This window comes from Liolophura sinensis, chromosome 6 (genome assembly GCF_032854445.1).
Source record: "Liolophura sinensis isolate JHLJ2023 chromosome 6, CUHK_Ljap_v2, whole genome shotgun sequence".
NCBI classification, from domain to species: domain Eukaryota; kingdom Metazoa; phylum Mollusca; class Polyplacophora; order Chitonida; family Chitonidae; genus Liolophura; species Liolophura sinensis.
This window is the reverse complement of record NC_088300.1, coordinates 75,911,945-75,934,387: the sequence shown is the minus strand read 5'-3', so window position 1 is coordinate 75,934,387 and position 22,443 is coordinate 75,911,945. Positions and strand designations below refer to the sequence as shown.

Here is a 22,443-nt window from a genome sequence, read left to right as displayed (position 1 = left end):
GTTGTGAAATGGCAGGCGGTGACAGGTACATTGGTGTACAGATTTAGGGTCACCATCTGCTGTCTCCACTAATCACATTACTATTTATCACAATATCCGTTATTGTAACGAGGACGTTCATAAAAAGATCATAATTAATTAAGCAAGATCTGCACACTTTTGCTAGATTGGAAATTACACTATTTTTCTATAGTTGACATGTTAAAATGGTATTGTTATTATGGCAGTCAAGTCATTCTCTGAACTTTGCCCACACTTTGAACCTGTGCACGTTCATTTAACTGCTTCTGCATAAACCTAGCTGTGAGTCTTTCATCTACATGTAAGCTATGTCCTACATGTACATTGATACTGAACTTGTTTGATCTAACAGAATTATTATCATGATATATGAATTCACTGTATCTATTATTTACTAGTATTGGTACCAGTGATAGAAGCATGTAACTTTAACTGCCAGAATTGTCTCCCTTGTTGATACATGATAATGTTCTCAAATTTCACTGAACAAATAAAATACATTCTGTTTTGGATTTCATAGTGTGAACAATAATGAGGATAATTACAGGTTATATTACAAAGGAGGGTAAAAAAGAATAATAAAAAAAGGCATTCTGCATTTTAAATTTTTTTTTACAATTGTATGTGTAAATTTGTATTTTCAGTGGTGTACTTGATTTATAGGTCATTTTTCTCTGCTAATATATATAATACAAATTTATCTGTGGCTACTATTTTGATATTTATGAATAGATATCCTTGTGTCGGTATTTATTGTTTTTCAGATGCACTGTGTATGCCCAAATGTAAGGTGAAATTTCTCTTAGAATATAGAGTTCCCATATATAATTCCTCATGGTGTTGGGTTGGGTCACACCTAAGACCTTAAAAAAGTTTGGCGTTGAAGGAATAGTGCAATGACTGGTTGACCCATATCAGTATGATGGTTCGGGTGAGGCAGCTTGCTTGCTTTCTATAAGTCATCTGCGGTACAGTGAATTACACTTTATGACAAGCTGCACTAGATAAAAGAGTGGCGGAAATTTGTCCTGCAACAAGGGGGCACATCACACATACATGCACTCTAAGGACTCCTTCCTCATCATATGAGTGAAAAATTGTTATGTACGAGGTTAAAGCACTCACTCAGATACAACCACTGATGAGTTCTATCGTGGTTTAGGGTATACTTATAAGGCGTGTAATTCCTAGTACAATGAAGTGTAATTCCATGCACCAGGGCCATAAATTGTAATTCATTGTTAAGTGGAGAATGTGGGATTTTGGAAGTGTGTGCATTCCAGATACCAGTGTAGTACATGTACTTGTCCAGAGCAGTGTACTTCCAGGCATACACATACATACTAGTACATGTATGTACAGTGAAGTGTAATTCCAGGCATACACATACATACTAGTACATGTATGTACAGTGAAGTGTACTTCCAGGCATACACATACATACTAGTACATGTATGTACAGTGAAGTGTACTTCCAGGCATACACATACATACTAGTACATGTATGTACAGTGAAGTGTACTTCCAGGCATACACATACATACTAGTACATGTATGTACAGTGGAGTGTAATTCCAGGCATACACATACACATACATACTAGTACATGTATGTACAGTGAAGTGTAATTCCAGGCACAGAGCCTACAGTGTACACTGTAGACGTGTAGGTATACACATACATACTAGTACATGTATGTACAGTGAAGTGTAATTCCAGGCAAACACATACATACTAGTACATGTATGTACAGTGAAGTGTACTTCCAGGTATACACATACATACTAGTACATGTATGTACAGTGAAGTGTACTTCCAGGCATACACATACATACTAGTACATGTATGTACAGTGAAGTGTACTTCCAGGTATACACATACATACTAGTACATGTATGTACAGTGAAGTGTACTTCCAGGTATACACATACATACTAGTACATGTATGTACAGTGAAGTGTACTTCCAGGTATACACATACATACTAGTACATGTATGTACAATGAAATCCTACATAATCCTACGCCCATTGTGGTCGGATGGTCTGTGTCTCATACACCCACTTCACGCTGACCATGACCAGACCCTGATCAAACATGCCATCATCCTCCTCCTCCCTTCCGCATAGGGTGAGCGTAGGGTTGGCCCATGGTCCGCCGATAATCCGTCCATGGTGGCGCAATGGTCAGCGTATTATTTTGCGACATTCATTCACCTGCTGGAGTTTGATGTAACATCATCAGTTGTACAACGTAGGCCTTGTATTATTTGCGGGACTTTCTCTATAAATTTTTAGAACTTTATTACTAATTTTGAACATAACACATGCACAGATGAGGCTGATATTTTGTGAAAGGTAATTATATGGGCTGTTTTACTGTAACAGCAAAAATTGGATTGGAACTGCACTAATAGATTTTTTTGAACCGGTAACAACAATCTCTGTTTTTGGTTTTTACTTTCTTTGGTGTTAATTTAGGATGCATATATATATATATATATATTTATATGCACAAAAACATGTTTATCAAAAATAAACATGTTTTTGTGCTTATAAAAATTAATAAATGATAGCATCGACAATTGTGAAATTGGGGATACAATTTAGGGACTAGAGATTAAAGGGAAAGAAATTAACATGCTTGAACTTTATAAATTGTAGGCCTTGTGTCAGCACTGATATGCTATTTATTTATTTATTTGATTGGTGTTTTACGCCGTACTCAAGAATATTTCACTTATACGACGACAGCATTATTTTGGGAGGATACGAGGCAGACCCTGGGGGAACAGCACTGATATGACTCATTACATATACATTGCCAGTAGAGGTTTTCTTAGCGTATATAAGCACAAAGGCTTAAACACATTACACAATAAATTCAAATAATCGTATATTTTGTATCCAACGTGGAACGCTGCCATAGTTGTATGGAGCCGTCATGTACAGCTCAGCGGACTTCTTAGAAAGCAATGTGTGGCGTATACAAATATTTGTCAGCACAAAACTCTACGGTAAATGCCTCTAAGTAGGCTTGCTGTTAAATAATGAGTGAAGTCATTTATATTAAAGCGAAATGTTTTATACTCGAGACGCCTGGTACAAACTTGAATCCCCTGTAATCAAGAGAATGGTGTGCATGGGTGGCAATCCAAAACAGTTGAAGTCCCAAACAGTAAGCTATTTAAACTCAAATTTTGTGCGAAATTCATGGGCAAGTAAATATGCTGTGAGCCATCATAGTGTTCATGACAGACATGATGGTTTATAGGAAATCTGTCCATATTTTGTGTAAAAACATTTAATTATCATATGCCGTGGGTCCGCTGACCATCGACCGAGGGTCTGCGTACAATGAGCAGTGATGACAGTGTGATAATTTATTTGATTTATTTGTTTTACACCGTATTCAAGAATATTCCACTAACACAATGGTGGCCAGCATTATGGTGGAAGGAAACTAGACAGAGCCTGGGGAAAGACAGTGTGATAATGGTCAAATGGGCACGAGTAACTGGTTAAATATGGTCTACCTCAGTTAGGGTTTTATTCTAACAGTTCATGTAGATTATACACCTTCTAGCAACATGGTGTAAGCAGAATTCAGTTAAAAACATGCTGTGATGTTAATTGCAATTTATTAGACCTCACTTAATTATGTAAATCCAGGAGTACATACACCAGTAGGTAGCCAGGGAAGCGTAATTCCAAGTTCATTTGCAGTGAAATGGTATCCACAAATATGTCAGTTAATTGTGGTGTATGTGAAGACAATGAGTGACAAAGCAGATGAGAGCAATGATCTCTTTGATAGATGATATATCTGTGGTACGTTGATACATACTTCATTATTGGGGTTATCTAAGCATCAGCCTGACATATGGATATGTACTTATTGTAGGTTTTTTGGATTAGTCTGATCTGTTCACTAATTAATACTAAATGTGGTATGTAAAGGAACTTGCACTTCCCTAATGAGAGTGCATTGTGATACATCCTGTAATTGTGATACATCCTGTAATTGTGATGCATCCTATAATTGTGATACATCCTATAATTGTGATACATCCTGTAATTGTGATACATCCTGTAATTGTGATGCATCCTATAATTGTGATACATCCTATAATTGTGATACATCCTGTAACCCTTAGCTGCATTTATCTGTCATCTTCACTGACTTAAAAAGTATAATTATTTTGGGACATAAGAATCAATCTTAAATATGCTTTTAAATATTGTCATTTAGGCATTTAAAGGTGACAAAAACAGCACTGCTAGTGGATTTAGTACATCTTCTGGACCTTCTTTGATTTTAAGATTATTTAAGAATTATTTTTTTCAAAATTTCCAGGGTTTTAACTTCAGTAGGCTATGTATGTAAAACCGTGCGCCACAGTATGGTTTTATGTTTGGGACAACTTCAGCCTATCAGTTTTCACTGCACCCTCATGAAAGTTTTAATGGGCTTGATGAACATGTTTTGAATAAGAAGGCATTTTAATTTTGAAATTTTAGTGGAATTACTTTGAGAATTATTAGGAAAATTTGTGGTCAGTTTCTATACATGGTGTCTGATGAAAAGGTTTTATGTTTGGGTAAACTAGGCTCATGGTTTTCACTATGGCTTAAGCATAAATATGAACATGCTTTGAAGATGTGCATATTTTAAATCTGAAATAATATGAATTTGGGCACAAATACCAGGTATTGGTTTTCTTGACTACTCGTTTTTAAGTAAGATGTCCAGTCCGTTTCCACTGTGAGTTGCTGGGTTTCTCATAACCGTTGTTTAGAAAGGCTTATACATACGTTATATTTCACCTAAAGTTTAGCCGTGAAAAATGTAATGTCAGAAGCTCATAAATTAAGGCCTTAAAGTGATACTTAAGTTTTTCGATAAATAATAATAAATAATCAAAATCAGGCAAAATGTGTCGATTGAAAAAACTTCAGATGATTGAAATACAGTACTTACTCTGTCATCTTTTAAAATACGGTATAGCTCTAAAATGAACTTAATTGTGAATCATAAAACAGTGTTTTGTCTGCAAAATACCTGAAACTACCATTTTTGGTCGCTGTTGTTGTTGGTCATGGTTGCCCTACAGAGGTTTCCATGACACTTTACATGTAGGTCAATCTATAAGATGCTCAGTCTAAATGAATACATAACGGATTAAATTGCTGGTAAATGTGCATGGACACTTGGTGTTTGGTTATCTGGGAATGATATCCATGCTTTGGTGCAGTGAATTCAACACATCAGTGCCTGTGAAGGTTTGCCTAGCTGTAGGTGTATGTATTTTGGAAATGTCTGGAATGCTGTGTTGATGTCAGCACTCTCCTTGGTCGAAGATTTGGTTACAAACACCCGTTGTGTGGAGAGCGCTGCCCAATCCTCTGCTAATAAAAACTTGAAAGACAACTAAAAAGAAAAAAAAAATACCTGTCCAGGTGTGGACTGGCTTTGGTGAGAATTGGGAGATATTCTAAACTGTGTGCAGTATAGGAGGTTGTAGCTGGTCATGATGGTCTTAATTGTGAAAAAATGTATATTTATTGCATGTTGAAGGTATGTTGTATAAGTAATTACATTTATGAATGGGTATACAAAAACAAATCAAGAACGCTTTCCAGTTCCGATAATGCAATAACAAATTTTTCTTCTGAAACAGAAAGAGCGTTTAACCTTTGGAAACTTAACATTGGGGCTTCACACAGGAAGCTTGATGTGTGTATTTCTGTGCCGGTACATAGCACATGTGTGTGTAGGGTAGTGTCAGTTGTAGAGGCATATACATGTTGTAAGCCTTACTAGCTAAGCACAGGTAATCATGCTGAGGGGGTGAGGGGTAGAGAACGTCCAGAACTATGCCTCTTGGAATCCTGGTTTATTTTCTTTCAAAGAAGCGGGTAGTTTGGCGATGTTCCACACGGTAGAAGGTCTGAGGCTCCGCACTGACACTACGTGGGGAACAAAGTGACAGTTTATTCCTGACATTCCTGTCAGAGAGTTCTCCCTCCATCGTCAGCTTACACACCAGGTCTATGGGTAATTGTTGACCTTTTGGCCATGGGGGCTACATGTCTAGCTTACCCGATTACACCATCCCCCAAAATCCAGGCAACCAGTGCCTTTAGTCTTCTTTATGTCTCATCTGAGCAGCCAAACTTAGCTTTATATAGAGATCTAGCTATTTTTTTCTGCAGAGAATCACCACAGAGTAGTGATTGGAAAAGAGAACTGGAACAGCGTGTGCAATTAGTTGTGGTTGTACAGAGCTGTCCCCCCTTCCCCATCTTCCATTATCCCAAGAAAGTCGATACATGGTTGTCAGTGCCAAAATATGGCTGTGCTGTTCCTCAGGCTACTGCACCTCTTGTTGAGGGTTTAGCTGCCCTTCTTCCACTTTTAGTTCATGTTGGCCTTTGTTGCTGGGTTAAGTAATCACAGCAGTGGCCTGTAGTTAGGCTTATTGAGAGGGCACACTTGATGCTCCAGAATCTAGATTTTATCTTCTGTCAAACGGCGACCCCCCCAAACTGGAGCCCCGATGGCTCTATCGGCTGGTGTATACTAGTACCTACTAACAGGCTATCAGTGGAAACATATGGAGAGGATATAAACACAAGAGAATCGCTATAGCTATCACAAGTGCTAACAGAAAGCAAACTTATTTGTTTGAAGTGGGCATCTTTTTTGTTTTTTGTGTTCTTGCCAGTGCAAACAAAACTAGTTGTTAATGTGTGACATGTGCAAGCTGAGACGCTGGGCTGCTTGTGTTACTCAAGAATTTTGGTGGAGAATTTTACCACTCTTTACAAACAACTTTTACTTGTGTTACCATGGCATCTGAGGAAGAAACACCTGCAAAAGGTATGTGGTTAATATGTTTCTATGTCAATATTCCATTATATGACAATAATATGCTTTTCTTCATATAACTGTATGTGTGAGGATCATTACATGTGGCCTTCCACACCACACTGTGCACACCTTCATATGCTCCATCAACATCAGGTATATGCACAAAATACTGGTGTACAAACAAAATACACATGCTCATTAACTTTTTGCCCAGGAATAGACTTTATATTATAAGATTTCAAAATATTTATTATGAAAATATTTTATTGTCAGTAATAGTTAATGACTGTAACTGTTGTCTATAGACTATGTGTAATTGCATGTTCAGTGTACAGGGTATTTAGGTGTAAACTCAAGGTTTTGTGGCAGTATGAATTAAGGTTAATTAATTCTTCAGGATTTATGGATATCTGGCCATAAATGCTTGAATGAATATATATATATATATATATATATATATAGGAATTCCTTGAAAATAACATGAAGCTTAAAACTGCAGTTGGAATATAACAGAATGTAGAAAGTTAAGAAGGCATTTTATTATTTTTTTTCATATATATATATATATATATACATATATATATATACACACACATAGTACAAATACCTGTATATCTGTATAAGTATTTATGTATAGTAGTGCAGTAGTTATGTAGGAAATGTACGTTGGTGATTGATTTCAGGTGTAAATGTTACCTGTCAGTCAGTCGACACCTGGAGAGAGTCAACAAGTAATGAATGAAGGTTGCCATCTGTTGGCATTTGCACCAGCAGTAAATTCTACAAGCATGGAACAATCTGGCTCGATAACTGTACTCTCTAGTTTAGCGCCTGAAAGACTCCTAAACTGGCATGAGCGCTTATAACTGCTAATGTACTACTTAACCCACATGTTTACAAGGCAGCTTTATTCAAATCCCTCACTTTAAGCAGTCTGATTATTGTATGTGTATTTTAAACTGCACAGTGCTTTACAAACACCAAGCTTCATCTCTGATAATTCTGAATCTGATTTAATTGAAATCGCAGGTCAGAGCAAATAATGAATATTATTATTATTTATTTATTTGAATTTTAATTTATGCTGTACATGTGTACTTCAGATTTTTTTACTGATAAGAGTACTTGATGTATATTAGGACGCTAGTAAATCTTGTCAGATACTTGACGTAAGTTTGCAGCAAAATGTGTTCATAACCATGACTGCATGTTTAGTTGATTATGCTCTTCTGTACCATTTGTACATGTACTTTCTCTTCTTGCTACCGGCCCGGATAGCACAGTTGGTAGAGCCTCCGCTTCGGGACCGGTAGATCCAGGATCAATCCTTGGTCGAGTCACACCTAAGACTTTAAAAGAGGAAGTTGTAACTTCCTCGTTTGGCGTTCAGCATGAAGGGGATAGTGCAACGACTGGTTGACCCGTATCAGTATAATGGCTCGGGCGGGGCGGCTTACTTGCCTTCGGTAAGTCGTCTCAGTGATGCAGCACTAAATAAAAGAGCGGTGGAAATCCGTCCTGCAACAAGGAGGCACATTACACGTGCATGCACCCTAATGATTCCTTCGTCGTCATATGACTGAAAAATTGTTGAGTACGACGTTAAACCCCAAGCACTCACTCACTCTCTTCTTGCTCAGAGTTTTGAGCTGACAGATCACACAGGTGGCAGTGTTGGGTAGACCATAGCTTCACATACGTACATGGACTCCGTGGCCCTGCATGGAGAGAGTGTGGCACTAGGCCAAACATGACTACCATGGTGATGGATTTATCATATCTATATAATGTGTGTTGTTATGGCAGTTTGATATGCTTGGTGTAAGTTACATGTGCTTTGTAAAACAGCCACCTTGGTCTAGTTAAACAATCACAGCTCTGAGTTTGTTTTGGTTATGATCAGGTTGATTCAATCATCAATAGTTAATCAATAATCAATGTTGAAATAGTTTACAAGTTCAAACTATATGTCATCATCTTCATACACATTGGCTCAGTCGGTTAAAGCGCTAGCGCAGCGTAATGACCCAGGAGTCTCTCACCAATGCGGTCGCTGTGAGTTCAAGTCCAGCTCATGCTGGCGGCCGTACGTGAGAAGGTCTGCCAGCAACCTGCAGATGGTCGTGGGTTTCCCCCGGGCTCTGCCCGGTTTCCACCCACCATAATGCTGGCCGCTGTCGTATAAGTGAAATATTCTTGAGTACGGCGTAAAACACCAATCAAAAAAAAAAAAAAAAAAAAAAAAAAAAATCATACACATTGAAACTTAGCCTCCCCTCAAGACATTTCACTGTCCACTTTGAGTGTGTGTCTTCCAAACTCCAACCACTGAGGTAGACTGCTGCATGTCATGGAAATAACCCTTCCTAAAGAATTTATCTGCATGACGTAAGCTATTAGGTGCTGAGTGCTGATTGTTGCTGTGTTTGGGATGTGCCTGTATAATTGTTGCTGTGTTTGGGATGAACCTGTATAATTGTTGCTGTGTTTGGGATGTGCCTGTATAATTGTTGCTGTGTTTGGGATGTGCCTGTATAATTGTTGCTTTGGTTGGGATGAGCCTGTATAATTGTTGCTGGTTTTAGGATGAGCCTGTATAATTGTTGCTGTGTTTGGGATGTGCCTGTATAATTGTTGCTGTGTTTGGGATGAGCCTGTATAATTGTTGCTGTGTTTGGAATGTGCTTGTATAATTGTTGCTGTGTTTGGGATGAGCCTGTATAATTGGTGCTGTGTATTTGATGTGCCTGTATAATTGTTGCTGTGTTTAGGATGAGCCTGTATAATTGTTGCTGTGTTTAGGATGAGCCTGTATAATTGTTGCTGTGTTTAGGATGAGCCTGTATAATTGTTGTTGTGTTTGGGATGTGCCTGTATAATTGTTGCTGTGTATGGGATGAGCCTTTATGAGTGTTGCCGGCTCATCCTTGACCCTGACCCTTAGGATGGAGCACAGGTGTGGAATTTCTCACCTGTCAACCTCTATAGTGCATGTCATCAGTTCTGCCATGCTGCCATTGTCTTTCCCCATGTACCTGGAGTTTCCAGGCTCATGTTTCCTATACTCTGGATACAGTCAGTGGACACGGAGGTGATTTCCAATGGTTAATGTGTTGCCTGGGCTGTTATCCTGAAGTCAGCACAGTATAAAGCTGTGTTTAACTATATTAACACATGCATTCAATGGTATAGAGATCTTCTCCAGCAGATAAATCTCTGGAATATTTGTAATTCCCACTGACATAATGGAAATGTACATTTTTCCCCTTTGCAGAGGAGCTTTTAATCACATCGTTTGTTGTTTAAACATTATTTGAAAGACATTTTTAATTTCAACTTGATATTAATTGCACTTGGTTTTTTCTGATGATTCCTTTATCTCATATACATGTGTACCTGACATGTTTTATAATTCAGAAATAAGTGGAACATTTTTGAATGTTGAATATCATATGTCTGAGCTCAATAAAACCGCCATTGAACAGAATATAGTAAATAACAGCTACGTGTAGATTGTGGTTTTGTGAAGATTGCATCCATTTTCTGTGACTGTTGTGTCAATTTTCTGTGATCATTATGCCCATTTCCTATGAACATTGTGTCCATTTCCTGTGATCATTTCTTCCCAATGAACACTGCAACATTTTTCTGTATGTTACCTATAACATTGCATCCATTTTCTGCGAACAGAGTGTCCATTTTCTGTGAACAGAGTGTCCATTTTTAGTGAAGTTCTGATTGCATACATCATTGTCCGTGGACAGTGTGTCTGTTTTATGTGAACATTAATTCAGTTTCAAATACAAAATACAGATAATCTGTATAGCTTTACTCTAAATAAAGCATTGGATGGTTTGTGCTTCATGTGACGGTATCGGTACACATGTTCATGTGTAAACTGGAGCCAATTGATTGGCTCTTCTTGCACAGCTGGTGACCTCCCTGACCTCTGGTGATATTAACGTATGTTATGATGAAGCCAGTTACAAGGTCAATACAAGGGTCAACAAATAGGGTGAAAGGAAAGGCCAAGTGTATGTAGCTAATCTTAGGCATTGGTGTAGTCTCTGCAGTGATGCTGCGGCTTGCAGATGAAGAAATTTGTTATAATATTATTATTACATGTAGTATTTATACATTCCAGCAAGAGCCATTAGGGAAAACGTCATTTCATTTTCTAGTACCAGTTTATGATAATGCATTCACTATAATTTGAGTTCCAGGATTTTTCAGTTATGTATACATGTGCCTACCAAGCTATGGTCAGACATTACATTTGTTTGATGTAGCCATGGAGTTTAAGTTTATAGGTGAAGTCTTAATTTTGTTTGATGAAGATGTACATATGTATCATTAGGCATGTGCTGAGAATAATAAAATATTTGCTTGCTAGTGAATACAATGACATTTGCTGAATTATTCAGCATTGGATCTGTGCATTGGAATTAAGAAAGTTGAGTCTTTGTGTTTGTCAATTATTGAAGAAACCAAAGGAAATATGGATTTTATTGTCATGGAGACAATAAAGGGAAATGAGTATGATTATATGCTAGGTATTCAAATGTTTACTTGTTTCTGATCAGTGTAAATAACAGATTACTTTTCTCAATGAGTTTATCCGAGGAAATTGAACAGCCTTCTTCACGTTTATCTAAGTGTTTAGGGTCAATGCTGAATTAAGAAATCAGCATGTGTTACATAGTCCAGTGCTGAATTAAGAAATCAGCATGTGTTACATAGTCCAGTGCTAAATATCAGAAATCAGCATGTGTTACATAGTTCAACACTGAATTAAGAAATCAGCATGTGTTACATAGTTCAATGCTGAATTAAGAAATCAGCATGTGTTACATAGTTCAATGCTGAATTAAGAAATCAGCATGTGTTACATAGTTCAATGCTGAATTAAGAAATCAGCATGTGTTACATAGTTCAGTGCTGAATTAAGGAATCAGCATGTGTTACATAGTTCAACGCTGAATTAAGAAATCAGCATGTGTTACATAGTTTGTGTATCTAAAAGTATAAATTCACTAGAGCGACCTACCTACAGTGTACGTCTAGTTTTTGTTAAAGGCTTGTCAGGCAGCAGTGGGTTTTTCTCAGCTCACAAATCTGACTGATGTGATGTACATGTGAGAATCTTGACAAGAACCCAGAATCAAACAAACAAATGCCAAGGGCTTGACAGCCGATCATGAAACTGAAGAGAGATACACAAACACAGCAGCATATATTTCCCAAGTAAGGATATTCCGTAAACTAGACATATTACCTTATACTTTATGATTCTGGCATTGCTACTTGTTTTAATGTGAAAGTCTTGAGATAATTGAATTGAAAAAAAAAATCAGCAGTGGTGTTGATTTAGGATGCTTGGAAAACTGAAGCTATAGTGTGTGGGTGGTATTTGGATATTTTATTCTGCCTTTATTTGTGAAGTGATATGTCATTGATCCATCATTGGTCATTTATTAACTGCGTTTGGCTGAGTGTGGTTATCCCATAGAACCAGCAGCAGTGGTGGATGAGAGTGGTCTCCCTTGGGCTGTATAGTGGCTGGTCCCCATGTTACGTCGTATCTGTTTGGTCCACAGCCCAGTTGTGCCACAGACGTCATTCACAGGAACTTAACTTGAAAGTGAAGGAGATATTGATTTTGCTGGTGTCCAGAATGTTTTTTGTCTTTCTTCACATCATCATTTTTCTCTTTCTTAATTCCATTTAATCACAAGTAATTGATCTTCTGGCCTGTGGTTATAAAAATGAAAAGTGATAACAAAGGTGATATCACATGCATGTTATGTTTATGTAAAGCCGACTTTAAAAAGAGGGTAAAAGAGAAGCACGTTACATATTTTATATACTTGAATCTGTAAACCAAGTAGTATCACTGGTTTACAGGAGTACTGTTGATAGGGATGACAGTATGGCCAATATAAAGAAGAAAAAGATTCACCAGAGATACATATCACTTTTCACTTTGTATAAGGATTTCATATGATATCAGAATTTATGTAATGAAAAAAGCTGTGAAGATAAACAGTGTACCAACATGGTTTTTATCTTCCTTTTGCATGTGACCCAGTTTAATAAGTGTAATTAACGCTTCCATGCAAATGTATATACGTTAATGTAGATTCACCTTGTAAATATTGTCGCTCTTAGCTCCAGCATCTTAATTACTACTACCTATATCCTCAGTTAAACGATGCATATCCTTCATTATATTAACGTATCAATACTCATGCAATGTTTGCCTCTAGCTCATCTTCCCAAGATGTTGTATCATGAATTCCGATTGCTCTGTTTACAATTTTCTCTAGTCTGATATTTATCAAATACCCATATATTACCCTCAGCTCATATTTTGATAATCTGTACCTCACGTCAACTCCTAAACGGGATAAAACAAGCTTTTTGGGGTTTCTGTTCCCGCCAGGGAGCGGCACATCATCTTAACATATACACTTTCTTTACCAATGTCCTCTTAATTTATGTATGCATCTGATGCACTGTGTTTTGTTGTACTCTGCTGCATTTCTGGTGAAATAAATAATAATAATAATAATTTGTGTTTCAGCTAGATGAACATGTTATTTTATGATGTGGGATTTAACCATTTTGCATAAATGCTTGCCAGATACCAAAGGCAAAATGCATTTTAAGTAATGGCTCAGGCGGGGCAGCTTACTTGCCTTCGGTAAGTCGTCTCAGTTAAGCAGCACTAAATAAAAGAGCGGTGGAAATCCGTCCTGCAACAAGGAGGCACATTACACGTACATGCGCCCTAATGATTCCTTCGTCGTCATATGACTGAAAAATTGTTGAGTATGACGTTAAACCCCAAGCACTCTCACTCACTCAAACTGTCCAAAGTGATATGTCATATGACAGTAATTTCAGTTAAATTTACATTGTTATTTTCAACAGCTCAGCCAGTGAAAGTTTGGTTCGTGTTAAAAAAAAGCAAACCGTTGTGGTTTTCATTAATCATTGTATATTTACTATGTACACATTCTGGAGTAGTCTTTCATACATGTATAGGCCTACTTACTTGTCAAGGTTGGTGCAGAGTTGTGTCCCTTTATTCATCACACATGCACGTAGAACTGAGTTCATGCAGCTGCAAGGGTCTGTCTATGTAAGATTAACTATAGTGCTACATACAAATGTCTCTTATTTGTGTACTTAGGCAGTTTTCAATTAGTTATTGTCAAGGAGTTGTTGTCTTAAGTGCAACAAGTGTAAATTCGCAGTACGTGCAATGTCCCACTGATACAAAGTTGATGTTGTCTTGCTTTCAGGCCTGTCATTAAGTAAATAACCCATGCATGTAAAAAGATAGAATGTCAAAAATGTGACGAGCGACTGACAGACAGACAGACAGACGTACATACAGAAAAATTCACTTGTAAAGCTTCTTGTTGGAACTTAGACCAAAGACTGTGTAGTCCCAGCAGTTTATATGTTGTTGTTCTCATGAAACATACATTCCTGTGTGATATTGATGTACATTTAGTAGGAGATTGCAACTGATCCTGCAGGGATTCGTCATGATAAGGTGTGTAAGCAGTGTATAATCCCCTCTGCAACCTATCATCATATGATCTTATGTATGCTGCAATATAATACTAGATGTATTGCATAGTTTGAATGAATGCATCATTTGCGGTTACCCTATTTCCGTAATTTTGTCACACAGAAAAGAACCATTTTCATTGTAGTTTATGCACATTTTTAGGAGACAAGACTACTTTGGTTCGACAGACGAATTTCAGGGCTTTATAAATAGTTTATTATCATCAATCTAGACAGAATAATGCCTTCAGAAAAGGTTGAAGAATTACAGTATTACCGAAGGAGCAGCAATTCAGCCATATGATGGAGATGTCTACTGTGATGTGTATTGGACGGCAATTTCTGTCCTGGATCACATAACAGGGAGATTGCATGTAGGTGTGTATTTAGTGAGTTTGACCATGATATGGCAGAAATATTGTTTGATGTTGTGTTATGCCATAATTATCTGGTACTTTTGGAAACTTAAAAGAGGTTTTTGGTTTAAGGTTTGGAAATCAGGGTAGTTTGAAATTGTTCTCTCATGTACAAACTCATGATATTTAAAGTATCCAGGAAGATGCGGTGGCTATGGTGTCATATTAACACCCCTCATGTGTGAGTGTTACCAAAATGCTGGCTTATGTCATCAGTGCATATGTACTCAGATGTTAAGTGAGTACAGTCTTCGTGACAAGAGCTTCAGCGGGAGAAGAGTTGGTTTAAGTAAGATTGTTTACTTATTGGATTCCAGCTGTCCTATTAGCAAAATGGATTTGACAGGCTTGGTAATGATATGGTTACATAATACAAGGACCTTGATGTTTTCACATATGGTTTCTATAATGCTGATTTTGGCTGCTTTTGTCATTGTCAACAAATAGAAGTATCCTATCACCCAGAGGTACATTAGAATTTTAACTTTTGGCCCAGGCATTCTGGGATTTTCCAGTTATAATATAGCAGGCACAACTGGCATTTTGTGAATTTTACTAAATGTAAACTATATATGGATATGCTTTGGCTTACAGGTACTGTGATGACGAGCATGTATATATGGATATGCTTTGGCTTACAGGTACTGTGATGATGAGCATGTATATATGGATATGCTTTGGCTTACAGGTACTGTGATGATGAGCATGTATATATGGATATGCTTTGGCTTACAGGTACTGTGATGATGAGCATGTATATATGGATATGCTTTGGCTTACAGGTACTGTGATGATGAGCATGTATATATGGATATGCTTTGGCTTACAGGTACTGTGATGATGAGCATGTATATATGGATATGCTTTGGCTTACAGATACAGTGATGACGAGCATGTATATATGGATATGCTTTGGCTTACAGGTACTGCATTTGTTTTTTGAACAATCAATCGTCAGTATATCATCAGTCTATAGTAATAAGTTTCATTTTTCAGAAATATACATGAGAATCATCGAAAACTCTTGCTTGTGATTTAATGACACTAATATGTGCCTAAATGTACTTTACCTTTGCATGTGATGTAAGAATGAGGCCCCTATGGGCTAATGAGGCTCCTATAGTCTAACGAGGCTCCTATATTCTAATGAGGCCCCTATATTCTAATGAGGCCCCTATAGTCTAATAAGTCTCCTATATTCTAATGAGGCTCCTATAGTCTAATGAGGCCCCTATATTCTAATTAGGCCCCTATATTCCAATGAGGCCCCTATAGTCTAATAAGTCTCCTATATTCTAATGAGGCTCCTATAGTCTAATGAGGCCCCTATATTCTAATTAGGACCCTATATTCTAATGAGGCCCCTATAGTCTAATAAGTCTCCTATATTCTAATGAGGCTCCTATAGTCTAATGAGGCCCCTATAGTCTAATGAGGCCCCTATATTCTAATGAGGCTCCTATATTCTAATGAGGCTGCAGTAATTGTGTAGAAGCACTATTTGGGTCACATACATGGTAGTTAATGGCCACTCAGTTAGTAGTTTTCCTTTCAAAGAGTAAAGTGTACAGATCTTTATTGCCATCTAAGCTGACCTTCACCTAGCATATGGGATGTTCCAGGTGTCACCAGGGCAACACAGATAAACAATGGCAGTCACAATTGTTGATGTTGATTTAATAGTGGTGTGTGTAGCTTTTAACTCAGCTTCCCCCAACTCAGGAGCGTTTTGTCTTGCATCATTATCAGCTGTAGTTGACAGCTGAATGGCAAATCTTGTTCTCAGCCTTTTGATCTTTTCTGTTTTTAGATACAAAAGGATAACATCGATTTGACACTCTGTTTGGTTGTCATGGTTATCAGATATTGGGACATCAAGTGGAAGTTGAACAAGTGTGTTTATATCTGCGTTTATCTGGGCCACGCCTAATCAGTGTACATTGCCACATAGGTGGGCATCTCTGTGTTGCTCAAAAAGCTACCAAATGTCTGCATGCCTGGAATCACAGCAATTTAGGAGATTGCAATTATTAAACTGTAAAGACATTAATATTTATTTAATAATACTGGTTATATGCCATATGGTTAGAAAAACAATTTGATTTGTTAATGATCTTTAATTTTTATACTATCATTAAAGTGTAAATAATTAAGGACTTAACACATGTATTCATTTAATGATAAGGTTTTATTTCAGGCTAAATTCTGCCTGCCATGATAATAAAAATCCTTGAGTACAAGGCTATTAAACACCAATCAATCAATCAGTTAATTAATCACACTGAATGTCTTCAAGTATCTGAAAATGATGCCTTTAAATATATGGTATGCCTCTATTCTCGATCATGGCCTCGCCGACAGTTATACTTTGGTGAATATATGTGATATAAAAGATCTGCATGATGAGACTGTAATGGAGCGGTCACATGCAGGCTGCTATCAGCTGCTAATTAGCCCAGCCTTTGAAGTGCCTTAATGTATTATTGATGGTGCCCAGTTTTGCAGAGATTGCTTAACTGACAAAAATAGGGTGCTGTAATTGTACTCAGTCATTATACGATGATCTTGTCAGTGTCAGGTGTGCCATTTGTACTCAGTCTTCATGCGATGGTCTTGTCGTTGTCAAGTGTGCCATTTGTACTCAGTCTTCATGCGATGATCTTGTCGTTGTCAAGTGTGCCATTTGTACTCAGTCTTCATGCGATGATCTTGTCGTTGTCAAGTGTGCCATTTGTACTCAGTCTTCATGCGATGATCTTGTCGTTGTCAAGTGTGCCATTTGTACTCAGTCTTCATGCGATGATCTTGTCGTTGTCAAGTGTGCCATTTGTACTCAGTCTTCATGCGATGATCTTGTCGTTGTCAAGTGTGCCATTTATACTCAGTCTTTATGCGATGATCTTGTCGTTGTCAAGTGTGCCATTTGTACTCAGTGTACATGTTTTTGTTACAGATGTACACCTGCCTTTATTCTGGAAGTAAGTTAGAGGATATTTTGCCAACTGTACATGTAGGTGATACGAATACGTAAGCAAACACACAGTGTGGGAACGCATTGCAAAGGTGAAGAGTAAACTAAACAACAAGAGTAATCACAACACCCCCTCCCGCATGTGTAAAATATAGAACTTGTGTTTGTATAATCTTTGCAAAAACATCACAAATCAACATGTGTTGATCTGCACATATTCTTTGTTCTATATCGTACTCTGGTGGGAGTTTTAGCTGTTCTGTGAAGTGTTTGCTGGAACATTCTTTGCATTTATATTTTGGGAAAGGGTCAGTCTGGTGTATTTATGGACATGGAATCAACAAGAGGAATTAGAAGTGTAAGTTCTAGATGGAGATTGGCATCTTCTGCCTTTCTGCCAGGAAGTAATCTGAAATACCTGCATTTGTTGCTTGTAGACACAAGCACCGTAATTCTATTTTCCATCCAGAAAAGTGCTTTTGGCAACTGTTATCTTTGTTCAGAGGAAGCTACTTTCTATATATATGTTCGTCTATGTGTCAAGATGAAAGCTTCTTTTTTTTGTAACCATGTAATAACAGCACTTTTAGGTGTTGGTCGAAGGATGTAGACTCTGTGTTTTGTCACATTTCATGTTGAGATGGGTTGTTAAGTGTGTGGCCACAGGGCTTTTTTTAGCAATCCAGTCCAGCTGAGGCATTAACGTTCTACAAAAACCATGTCTTCTGGAATCATTACTGCTGGGATTTGTGGTATGCAGCGGTATCTGACCCATCCTTAGATTCTGTTTATCAATTAGCAGTATAAATAATTAACAGCTGGTCCAGCCCAGTGGCGCTATTGGCTCTTGAAATCAGGTCGACTTACAACTCTCCTGTGAGTGCATAGCTAATGTCATCTCTAGGTCAGTCCAGGTTACTCTAGCTTGAAAAAAAAAACTGTTGTCAGAAGATGGGTGTATATCATATATGGCATATCTGTGGGATTTAATCTAGTATTTCAGCGGAAAGAACATACGTTTGTTTTTGAGTTTGTTCATCATGAAAAGGCTTTTAAATGGATTTCAAGTCTCGTTTATGAAAATTATCACAGTGAACGGAATAACCGTGTTTACACAACTCTACAACTGTGTGTGGATTTGGAAGTGTGTTGAAGGGTGCCCACAGGTGCTATTACCAGAGGGTTCTGAATGTGGAATAGTAATGAGAAAAGTGGCGGTGGGAAATTCCAGCAACAGGAAATACACTGATGGAAAATAAAACTGGAAGCTCGCCCTGATGTAGACACGTAATATATAAATGAGGAAAGTTTTACGAGCCAGAAAATGTCAGTTGTCAGGAAATGTACCCTGAGCAATTTCATTGAACAGATCTAATGTTACTGGTGCAGCAGATGTATTGACTTGAAAGACTGTTTATTAAAGTAGGACATACTGTGTTTGTCAGATGGCCCGTGGATCTAGAATTACTACAGAAATTGTGTAATTTGTGAAAATGTACAACTCTGTGTACATTACAGGTACATTTTCTATTTTCAATTGGAAGTTTCTTGAATCTGGCTGAATGAGATGTTCTTTGGGATTGAGGGCAGTGGAATGTTTCAAGGAAGTACAATTTTACCTTGTTGGAGATAAAGTGTTTGCACACCTGCAATATTGAGATGTCTCATCTTACTTTAGATCTATAAAGGCGCGCTACCTTTTTCATGATTATGTTTACAGACTTACAGCCTCAAGGGCAAGCCATTCCCAGGTGGGGTATTGTTTTAGACTGGCTGTTTGCACAGTCGGGGCTTTTACCCAACCATGAGGTGAAATGACAAGGTTTTACCATTTTTACAATGCAGTCGTAACCTGCTGTCTGTGATGAGAGAGATATAAATATTGTGAATGTAAGGACAGCTGCATGGACACATTTTATCGGAAACTTTAGACTGAGTTTGCCTTTGTTATAAATCTGCACATCAGGAGGACAATAATGGATGCAGTTTCAATTTTGCACATTGTGCAAATGTTCATTCTTTGTACACCAAACTTGGAGTGGGCTATTTTGACAGTTATTGACTTTATTCAGACTTGATATATCTGAGGGAATAGGGTCATTAGGACACAATGCTTAGAATCTGGACATCAAACACAGGTGTGAGGCTGGCTAATACCTGGATTATTCAGTTCACCTTCATCATTAGATGGGACAGCATGTCATTGCCATCTCTTACCTAGGATAGTGTCATGTGTACCTGGTTAAAGATACACAGTCCGTTTCAACTGCTTATGGTGACCTCTCACCCTGGAACAGAGCCTGATTCTTTCAGCTTCCAGGTAAATCAGTCGGAAAGTTTGTACTGGTAAATGTCACAATGCACTGCCCACCGTTTGTATATATACCACACACCTGTTGCTAGCCTGGCAATAATATCCTTTGATTGCCGGGTCTGATCATTTATAGATAATGCCTACCTGAGCATTGTGTTCTGCAGCCTTAATCCCCTGTGTATCCTTGAAGGCTGAGCAAGTCTCATGAACAGCAATTAGCTTCTGATATACAGTAGTACGGCGTTGTCTTGGATGTAAGCTTTAATGGACTTCCACGAAGAGAAAGTGGTATGAAGGTTACAGTTAGTCTTTGAGAAAGCCTGCTATTTCTTCACGTCATTTGAGCAGAAAAAGGGGTATATGGCAATGTAGGATGTTCAGGTGATTGGATAGATAGGTTTTCGGCATACACCCAAAGAGCTTGTGTTTTACAGCAAGCTGCAAGAGACATTATCCACCTGAGCGCCGTAGCTCTGCAGTTTGCGCCGTATTGTCACATGGACAGCAGCTGTGTCGTCAACAAAAGCCTGCATGTATCGGCTTATGATTAATGACTTATGTTGTTTTGACAGGTATGTAAATATTTCCGCTAGACATCAGTGATGTATCTGAGCAGAAGTTTGTAAGCCATTTGAATGGAGCTACCTGTATATAAATAGGTGTATATCTACCTGCTCAAGTTTATATTTATTCACCTATACTTACACCTCTGCCTTAGGGCTCTGTGACCTCCGGCACATTCACAATTGAGGATACCTTTGTGAAAATTACTCGGCACTTGCTTCACTGTTTCTCATTGACTGACACTTAATTCTGCCTGATATTGAAGTTTGCCATAAGGACAGATGGCTTGTTGAATGTGCACTGATAGCTGTTGAGCTGGAGGTCAGCTCGTCTGGACAGGTATGACTGGAATCACCTGCTAATTCCACCTTTTGGTGTCAAGGATGTTTGATTAGAGCGTTGTACACAACTCCATTCACTAATGGCTCTCGTGAAAATTGAAAGCCTTCAAAAAGGCTCAGATTGTGTTGCTATGGAGACAGACATTTTGGATAAGGAAGAGGATGATAAAGAGTTGGAAAAATTGACTTTCCTCAAGAGATTGAAGAAAAAATACAGCTGTTGTCTCATAAATTGGATAATACTGTGCTTCAGAAAAAGTATGTATCACTTTTTTTGTTATCTTTTTGAGTTTGTGTTTATATTTTTTTGAGATACAACTTTACATGAAGATGTCTTGGCAATGGTATTACTGAATATACAGATATATAGACTTACAGGCATATATATTATGTGTTATTAACTTAATATCTAATATATTATTATTTTTTAATATATATTATCTTTATGAACATCTGTAAGAACAGTTTAGCCTTATTTTGTACACCCAGTCCTTTGTGAACACCAGTTGCCTTGTGCCTGAGGGGAAACCAAAAATTGGCTACTGTTTGAAACAGAAATCAAGGCCTTAATCTCATGTACATATTTATTCTAGAATAAGAAATGAAACACCAATGACCTGAGACACCAGTGACTGTCATGTAGTGTGATATTTGGGCATTTTGACCACCTTACTGTCTGCAGTGGACATTTCAGCTGGTTCACACAGCTTTCTTTAGTTCTTTTCAAACACTTCATTGGTTTAACACATGTATTCCTGCCATGCAATCTATCAGTACCTTCTAAACTTTCAAGCAGAGTACTTTTCAGTGGCTGGTAATTACAAACAATGCTACCACAATGTGGCATATGTTGATTGTGTGTTGTATTTACATGTATAGTCTGTCTGTTGCTTCAGGTCTCTCTCTTATTTAACATATGGTCTCCTAGGCACTTCAGCTTCATGCTAATCCACTCCAGGAGAACAAATGCAGACTTTGCTCCACAGTGTTTGTTGTACATGTCTAAATCTGAATGTTTCACTGTGACTCCACTTCAGTGCACATGTTAACTTAATTGCTTGACCTTTCAAGTAATTAGGAAAAAGTTTGACTGCAGTTTACGAACATTCTTGGGTGGAAAACTTCTTTTTCTATACATGCACTAACGTGTAGTTCTGCTGAATGGGTACTGGTGAAAGAGTCATTACATACACTAAAATGTAGTTCTGCTGAATGGGTAATGGTGAAAGAGTCATTACATACACTAACATGTAGTTCTGCTGAATGGGTACTGGTGAAAGAGTCATTACATACACTAACATGTAGTTCTGCTGAATGGGTTATGGTGAAAGAGTCATTACATACACTAACATGTAGTTCTGCT

At 37.8% G+C, this 22,443-nt stretch overlaps 1 protein-coding gene across 6 annotated transcripts in view; it reads left to right on the top strand.

Annotated features, from left to right (window-relative positions):
* LOC135467994 (Kv channel-interacting protein 4-like) overlaps positions 1 to 22,443 on the top strand; it is a 220,930-nt gene that overhangs the window by 46,339 nt on the left and 152,148 nt on the right. Inside the window, exon 1 of one of the 6 annotated variants that reach the window (XM_064745983.1) lies at positions 6,635 to 6,902. The exons of 4 other annotated variants lie outside the window; for them this stretch is intronic. In XM_064745983.1, the coding sequence (XP_064602053.1) occupies positions 6,872 to 6,902 (31 nt within the window). In that variant the 5' untranslated portion in view covers positions 6,635 to 6,871. Of the gene's footprint in view, positions 1 to 6,634; positions 6,903 to 20,428; positions 21,339 to 22,443 lie in introns of those variants that run through there. One more of the 6 variants, XM_064745978.1, reaches the window with a different exon arrangement.